At 54.2% G+C, this 9,166-nt stretch overlaps 1 protein-coding gene across 1 annotated transcript in view; it reads right to left on the bottom strand.

The window, feature by feature from the left end:
• Positions 1 to 7,422, bottom strand: part of ZNF654 (zinc finger protein 654) — a 78,438-nt gene extending 71,016 nt beyond the window's left edge. Inside the window, exon 1 of the mRNA XM_075333087.1 lies at positions 7,258 to 7,422. Coding sequence (XP_075189202.1) covers positions 7,258 to 7,389 — 132 coding nt within the window. The 5' untranslated portion in view covers positions 7,390 to 7,422. The remainder of the gene's footprint in view (positions 1 to 7,257) is intronic.
• Positions 7,423 to 9,166: the final 1,744 nt, after the last annotated feature.

The raw sequence follows: 9,166 nt of genomic DNA, 5'->3' as shown, positions 1-9,166 counted from the left end.
ATTGTGATGGCATGGTTTATTTAAAAACATGTAAATATTATATACATACACTAATGTATCCTGCTGTCCAGTAAACAACAACAAAAAATACATAAAACGTGCATAAGGGCTCATTCAGACGACCGTTCCGTCTTTCCTGTTCAGTTCCTGTTTTTTTGCGGACCTACTGACAGGAGCATCTTTTCAATGTCTTGTGTAGGATCGGATGCACACCAAAGCACTGTGTATGCCATCAGCTCCTACAAAAAAACACATCGGATGCCGTAAATCTGTTCTGTTATTATGGACCATGGCCTATCCTGTTCTGTAATTGCAGACCGTGACACAATACAAGACCATGGGTCCGCAAAAGTCCCGGAAGCCGCACGGAAGCACTTCTGTGTGACCAGTGTTGGGTGCGCCTGCAGTCTGTGTCCTGCTCCCACGCCAGCCCGCACTGCAGTGTCAGCACCTACCCGCCCAGCGGTGCAGCCTGCCAGCACCTACCCGCCCAGCGGTGCAGCCTGCCAGCACCTACCCGCCCAGCGGTGCAGCCTGCCAGCACCTACCCGCCCAGCGGTGCAGCCTGCCAGCACCTACCCGCCCAGCGGTGCAGCCTGCCAGCACCTACCCGCCCAGCGGTGCAGCCTGTCAGCACCTACCCGCCCAGCGGTGCAGCCTGTCAGCATCTACCCGCCCAGCGGTGCAGCCTGTCAGCATCTACCCGCCCAGCGGTGCAGCCTGTCAGCATCTACCCGCCCAGCGGTGCAGCCTGTCAGCATCTACCCGCCCAGCGGTGCAGCCTGTCAGCATCTACCCGCCCAGCTGTGCAGCCTGTCAGCATCTACCCGCCCAGCGGTGCAGCCTGTCAGCACCTACCCGCCCAGCGGTGCAGCCTGTCAGCACCTACCCGCCCAGCGGTGCAGCCTGTCAGCACCTACCCGCCCAGCGGTGCAGCCTGTCAGCACCTACCCGCCCAGCGGTGCAGCCTGTCAGCACCTACCCGCCCAGCGGTGCAGCCTGTCAGCATCTACCCGCCCAGCAGTGCAGCCTGTCAGCAGCTGTGGGGATGATGAGCGCCGACATTAGGAGGTTAGCAAAGTTCATTACCTGCGGTGATAAAGTCCTGCACTCCTGACGTCAGCGCTCATCACTGACTTCCATGCCCGCCGCGTTCTCACATCAAGTCTCACAAGCGGCCAGAGACTGACTAGCGGTGACGTCACAGGCCGCTCACGATATTTCGCTTGTGAACGTGGCGGAGAATGGAAGTCAGTAGCGAGCGTTGACGTCAGGAGTGCAGCGGTGTTCATCACCCAGGTAATGTACCTCGCTAACCTCATGATATCAGTGCTCGTTATGCCCTGCGGTGACCTGGCCTGACCTATTGATGTTAGCTCAAGTCGCTGCACTGCTCTCCAGGCCAATGGGGGACCTTCTGTTCTTCATTGACTGGGACAGTGAGTATGGATCGCCGCAGTGCCCCCTTACTGGATTACGCCGGACCCAGGTTTGTTTTTTTCTTTACAATAAATTTGCGAAAGAGGGAATGTTTTGGGGAGTGTTTTTTCAAATAAAAAAAAAATAAAACAAAAAAAATAGACAACAAAATTTTTTTTATTACTGACTGGGTTAGTGATATCGGGTATCTGATAGACGCCAGGACATCAATAACCCTAGGGCTTGATTCCAGGTGACATTACACATCTGGCATCAACCCCGTACATTAACCCGTTTGCCACCGCACCAGGGAATTCGGGATGAGCCGGGTAAAGTTCTGGGACTGTCGCATCTAATGGATGCGGCAATTCGGGGTGGCTGCTATTTTTATTTTAAATGGAATCCACTGCACTCAAGACTGAATCTTCCGATGCAATGAAAGTTTTTTATTGAAAATATTATAAACAATATTCATCCAAATGTGACAAATTTAAATCAGGCGAAAAAATAATATTTAACGTTTCGACCAGTCCCCCGGTCTTATTCATATATTCGCTAAAAAAAAAAAAGAATAAAATATAATGTAAAGTATATTATAATATATACAATTATAGTGCCTGTTAATTACTAATATAATTACCGTATTTTTCGCTTTATAAGACGCACTTTTCCTCCCAAAAATTTGGGAGGAAAATGGGGGGTGCGTCTTATATAGCGGTACCTGGGGGGGTCCTGTCTGAGGCGATCGGGCGGCCGGGTGCCTGTGGCTGCATGCGGTGGCAGCCGGGTACCCGTGGCTGTGTGCGGGCGGCAGCCGGGTGCTGTGTGGGGTCGGCAGCCGGGTACCTGTGCTTGGGTGCAGTGGCAGCCAGGTACCCATGGCTGTGTGCGGGTGGCAGCCGGGTGCTGTGTGCGGGCGGCAGCCGGGTACCCGTGCAGGCGGCAGCCGCTGCCACCGTCACACAGGCACCCGGCTGCCGCCCGCACACAGCACCCGGCTGCCGCCCGCACACAGCACCCGGCTGCCGCCCGCACACAGCACCCGGCTGCCGCCCGCACACAGCACCCGGCTGCCGCCCGCACACAGCACCCGGCTGCCGCCCGCACACAGCACCCGGCTGCCACCCGCACACAGCACCCGGCTGCCACCCGCACACAGCACCCGGCTGCCACCCGCACACAGCACCCGGCTGCCACCCGCACACAGCACCCGGCTGCCACTGCATGCAAGCACAGGTACCCGGCCGCTTGCACGCAGGGTGGGCGGGCAGCCTGCTGGCTGCCACTCTGTGCATGCGGGGCGGGCGGCTGTGCAGCAAGTTACCAGTTGTCCGCGGTCCCACTTTCAAATGATGGCGCCGGTGGAGCCCTTGGATGAGAGCTCCATCTGCGCATGCGTCGCTCCGGGCGCCATTACTTGAAACGGGACCGCGGACACACTGGGAAAACACCGCATCCGTCTGCTCCACCACTGAGCAGTCCCCGCCGCTGCCACCACTGAGCAGTCCCCGCCGCTGCCACCACTGAACCGGGACCGCGGACACTCACTGCACCGGCCTGCTGCACGGCTCACCCGCCGCGGCTGCCGCCACCACGGACCCCACGGCTCCTGCCACCACGGACACCACCGCGCCTGCAACCACGGACCCCGCTGCCACTAACCCGCCGTGCCTCCTGTGACCCCGCTTCACCACCACTGATGCCCCCCTCCGGTAAGAGAACACCGGAGTATAAGACGGACCCCATTTTTCTTTTTTTTACCTTTTTTTATGTCTAAATTTGGGGTGCGTCTTAAAAGCCGGTGCGTCTTAGAAAGCGAAAAATATGGTACTAATAATTAATAACAAACCCGTTACAAAATATATCCTGTTCATACAAAGAAATTGTGTATTATACAGAAAATTCTATTGCAAAGGGTATAATTAAAACATGTACATTTTTTTATCTAAAGAGCAAAAATATATATCCACAAATATGCATAATATAACAATATCCAGAATGCCTAAGATGAAAAACCATATAATAATATTTATTCATTTATAAGACGCTATTAATTCCACAGTGCTTAACATACATTGGCACATATTCTTCCTTATAGTATTATATGAACAATTAAGGATCCATAATAAATAAATATATATATAAGAAAAGAACACCGAGGGTGTAAAAAATAGACATTTACCTGATTAGTGTAATGTGTTTGATATTCAAATTGGAGAAAGTGTATGGAAAGCCCAACTGATATTTTTAGGCTGGGGGGGCTCCCAGTAACTTGGGTCTCCCTAGCCCGAGAATACCAGCCAGCAGCTGTGAGGCTTTATCTTGGCTGGTATCAAAATTGGGTGGGGGGGGCTGCACACCGGTTTTTGTTTTTTTTTTACTTATTAATTTAGCTATTGTACTGTACGATATAGAGCCGCCCACCGGTGGCTGTGATTGGTTGCAGTCAGGCAGTTGTCACTCAGCGTGGGGGCGTATCTGACTGCAGCCAATCACAGCCGCCGGTGAGCAAGGAAGTGAATATGAAATGAGCGCTAATGAGTTGCCGACTTCAGAAGAACAAAGCTGCTGTGGGAGCAGTGTGACAGCTGCCTGGTGATCATGTAGCGCTTGCTCCTACCCCTTTGCGCCAAATTCTGTTCCTCATAGACCTTATATGAGGAGCAGCATCTGGCCAGATACCCTGGACTGCATGTAACTCTCCTTCTGTTTCTTTTTTTTTTTGGTCCGCAAAAAACAAACAAAAAAAAAACGGAAGTCACACGGATCGTATAGGGAACGGAACGGGACACACGGATGCATCAGTCGAAAAATAGGACAGTTTTTTGCAGACAGGAGCAGCAGTTTGTTTGTTTGTTTTTTTTATATACAGTAAACTGAGCTCCAGATCTGATATTTTCAAAGAGGACAACCCCTAGCAAAGATAAAACGTTACAGCTTCTGCATATAGCTGAATTATAGGTCTTTGGCCTGTAGATATCCACTCTGGTTTTGGTAGGTCCACTTCCAGTTTGTTGCATACAGGACAGTATTTTTTGTACCACACCCTCAGAACTGTGTATGGGGGGGGAGGCTCAGCTTTAGAAATGTCAGTCCACCTGTACCCGTCACATTGGAAAACCACACAGTTTGACACCAGAGTAATCTACTCAACAACTAAAGGCCAAAGAGGCCAATGTGCTACTGACAGACGCCCCTAACACAGAAGCCAATGTGCTACTGACAGACGCCCCCAACACAAAAGCCAATGTGCTACTGACAGACGCCCCCAACACAGAAGCCAATGTGCTACTGACAGACGCCCCTAACAGAGGCCAATGTGCTACTGACAGACGCCCCCAACACAGAAGCCAATGTGCTACTGACAGACGCCCCCAACACAGAAGCCAATGTGCTACTGACAGACGCCCCCAACACAGAAGCCAATGTGCTACTGACAGACGCCCCCAACACAGAAGCCAATGTGCTACTGACAGACGCCCCCAACACAGAAGCCAATGTGCTACTGACAGACGCCCCCAACACAGAAGCCAATGTGCTACTGACAGACGCCCCCAACACAGAGGCCAATGTGCTACTGACAGACGCCCCCAACACAGAAGCCAATGTGCTACTGACAGACGCCCCCAACACAGAAGCCAATGTGCTACTGACAGACGCCCCCAACACAGAAGCCAATGTGCTACTGACAGACGCCCCCAACACAGAAGCCAATGTGCTACTGACAGACGCCCCCAACACAGAAGCCAATGTGCTACTGACAGACGCCCCCAACACAGAAGCCAATGTGCTACTGACAGACGCCCCCAACACAGAAGCCAATGTGCTACTGACAGACGCCCCTAACACAGAAGCCAATGTGCTACTGACAGACGCCCCTAACACAGAAGCCAATGTGCTACTGACAGACGCCCCTAACACAGAAGCCAATGTGCTACTGACAGACGCCCCTAACACAGAAGCCAATGTGCTACTGACAGACGCCCCTAACACAGAAGCCAATGTGCTACTGACAGACGCCCCCAACACAGAAGCCAATGTGCTACTGACAGACGCCCCCAACACAGAAGCCAATGTGCTACTGACAGACGCCCCTAACACAGAGGCCAATGTGCTACTGACAGACGCCCCCAACACAGAAGCCAATGTGCTACTGACAGACGCCCCCAACACAGAAGCCAATGTGCTACTGACAGACGCCCCTAACAAGGAGGCCAAGAAGTCTATAAGCAGCTGCACAACTAGTATAAATATTTTTTCATCTAAACAACCCCCATAAGAAAAAACTTGAATTCTGGAGAACCCACATAATCACAGTAACAATATCACCCTGAGGTCAACACCACCTCTGAGACAACCCCCCTCTGATAGCACAGCACCCTGTCCACACCGGACAAGCAGAAAGCTAAGCACTTCCTGGTTGTGTGGAGTCACATGATACGTCACATGACTACTGAGCAAATCGAAACATCTGAAAAAGCTCATATGACATAACACCTCAGGTGTAAGGCACCCAGGTGAGTGGAGGGGCGCCTGTCACACAGGCGGGGGGCGCCTGTCACACCGAGGGCACACAGGCGGGGGGCACCTGTCACACCGAGGGCACACAGGCGGGGGGCGCCTGTCACACCGAGGGCACACAGGCGGGGGGCGCCTGTCACACCGAGGGCACACAGGCGGGGGGCGCCTGTCACACCGAGGGCACACAGGCGGGGGGCGCCTGTCACACCGAGGGCACACAGGCGGGGGGCGCCTGTCACACCGAGGGCACACAGGCGGGGGGCGCCTGTCACACCGAGGGCACACAGGCGGGGGGCGCCTGTCACACCGAGGGCACACAGGCGGGGGGCGCCTGTCACACCGAGGGCACACAGGCGGGGGGCGCCTGTCACACCGAGGGCACACAGGCGGGGGGGCGCCTGTCACACCGAGGGCACACAGGCGGGGGGCGCCTGTCACACCGAGGGCACACAGGCGGGGGGCGCCTGTCACACCGAGGGCACACAGGCGGGGGGCGCCTGTCACACCGAGGGCACACAGGCGGGGGGGCGCCTGTCACACCGAGGGCACACAGGCGGGGGGCGCCTGTCACACCGAGGGCACACAGGCGGGGGGCGCCTGTCACACCGAGGGCACACAGGCGGGGGGCGCCTGTCACACCGAGGGCACACAGGCGGGGGGCGCCTGTCACACCGAGGGCACACAGGCGGGGGGCGCCTGTCACACCGAGGGCACACAGGCGGGGGGCGCCTGTCACACCGAGGGCACACAGGCGGGGGGCGCCTGTCACACCGAGGGCACACAGGCGGGGGGCGCCTGTCACACCGAGGGCACACAGGCGGGGGGCGCCTGTCACACCGAGGGCACACAGGCGGGGGGCGCCTGTCACACCGAGGGCACACAGGCGGGGGGCGCCTGTCACACCGAGGGCACACAGGCGAGGGGCGCCTGTCACTCCGAGGGCCCACAGGTGAGGGGCGCCTGTCACTCCGAGGGCACACAGGCGAGGGGCGCCTGTCACACCGAGGGCACACAGGCGGGGGGCGCCTGTCACACCGAGGGCACACAGGCGGGGGGCGCCTGTCACACCGAGGGCACACAGGTGAGGGGCGCCTGTCACACCGAGGGCACACAGGCGAGGGGCGCCTGTCACACCGAGGGCACACAGGCGAGGGGCGCCTGTCACACAGCACTGTCAGGTGAAACCTCTACATTACGCAGGCGCCGCAGGTAGGGGACGTGCAGGGTAATTGCTCCGATCAGGGCGGTCAGTAATGGAGCAGTCAGGCCACACACTGCACCGGAGCCCAGTGCTGCGCTCAGCCCGGTCCTCCTCACCTCGCAGAAGCGGCGGCAGTACTCCCGGCTCCCCGAGCCGCCGGCTCCTGGGCCTCTCAGTTCTTCATCGGCCGCAGCTTCCAGCTCTTCTATCAGCCTCTCCGACTCCTGATCACTCTCGTCTTCCGCCATGCTGCTGTGCCCGACCTGCGCGTACAGCAACCGCCGGGGACCCGCCCCCTCCTCTTCCTGCTCCGCCTACTCTGCCGCCTTACTGATCAGATACAACGTCAATCACCTTGAGTAGGCGGGGCCGTGTGCCAATCGTCGGCTGCTGATTGGATAAACTCTATATCCGTCAACATGCTGTCTCCAGAAGTGATGACGTAAAGCACGGAGGCCGGTGATTGGCTGAGCTGATTGGTTGTCATTAATAGATTTTAGAACATTTTGTCATAATGTGTCAGAGGGTGGACGGCAGCGGGTGTGTCAGTGTGTGCGCCTGTGTATGCAGCTTATATAGGGCTGTGTGCACAGGCTGGGCCCCTATGTGTATATATAGCCTATATATAGCTGTGTGCACAGGCTGGGCCCCTATGTGTGTATATAGCTTATATAGAGCTGTGGGCACAGGCTGGGCCCCTATGTGTATATATAGCCTATATATAGCTGTGTGCACAGGCTGGGCCCCTATGTGTGTATATAGCTTATATAGAGCTGTGTGCACAGGCTGGGCCCCTATGTGTATATATAGCCTATATATAGCTGTGTGCACAGGCTGGGCCCCTATGTGTATATATAGCTTATATATAGCTGTGTGCATAGGCTGGGCCGCTATATCTATTATATAGAGCTGTGTGCACAGGCTGGGCCCATAGATCTATCTATTATATATAGCTGTGTGCACAGGCTGGGCCCATATATCTATTATATATAGCTGTGTGCACAGGCTGGGCCCATATATCTATTATATATAGCTGTGTGCATAGGCTGGGCCCCTATGTGTGTATATATAGCTTATATATAGCTGTGTGCACAGGCTGGGCCCCTATGTGTGTATATATAGCTTATATATAGCTGTGTGCACAGGCTGGGCCCATAGATCTATCATATATAGCTGTGTGCACAGGCTGGGCCCATATAGCCATCTATTATATATAGCTGTGTGCACAGGCTGGGCCCCTATGTGTATATATAGCTTATATATAGCTATGTGCACAGGCTGGGCCCCTATGTGTATATATAGCTTATATATACCTGTGTACACAAGCTGGTCCCCTGTGTGTGTATCTATAGCATATAGATATAGCATAAAGCCGCGTGCACAGTCTTGGCCCCGGTTTGTATGTAGCTGTGTGTACAGGCTGTGCTCCCCCTCGTGTGTATATAGCTTATATATTTGTTTGCACAGGCTGGACACCTGTGTGTGTGTGTGTATAGATATATATATATATATATCTATATTTGCTGATAAGTCTTTGGCTTTGTGATCTTTTTTTGTTTCTATGGTAATGAATGTTACATCACATGAAAGCCTTATGTGGCTAAGGCTGCTTTCACACTACGTTTTTTTAACATGCGTCATGAACGTTTTTTGCTGTAAAAGTGGATCCTGTTTTTACAAAGAAAAACGCATGCAAACGCATGTGTTATTTTGCAGGATCCTGCCACTTGAAGTTTATGGGCGGGCATTGAAGTCATGTGATCGGCAGTGAGGGGAACTCAACGTGATAGACTGGGAGCCGGCATCTGACAGCTGCAGACGCTGGTAACCAAGGTAAACAATGGGTAACTAAGCGAAGTGCTTTGCTTGGATACCCGATATTTACCTTGGTTACGAGCGTCCGTAGCTGCTAGGAGCCGGGCTGCCTGCTCCCTGCAATCGTAACTAAGGTAAAGGTAAGGTACTATTTCCTCAGTACACAAAACATTGTTGGTTATAAATTACTTAGTGACTAAATGTAGAACT

Source organism: Anomaloglossus baeobatrachus, chromosome 2 (assembly GCF_048569485.1).
Source record: "Anomaloglossus baeobatrachus isolate aAnoBae1 chromosome 2, aAnoBae1.hap1, whole genome shotgun sequence".
Taxonomy (NCBI): domain Eukaryota; kingdom Metazoa; phylum Chordata; class Amphibia; order Anura; family Aromobatidae; genus Anomaloglossus; species Anomaloglossus baeobatrachus.
Note: the sequence above shows the minus strand (reverse complement) of the source record. Positions and strands in the feature narration are given on the sequence as shown.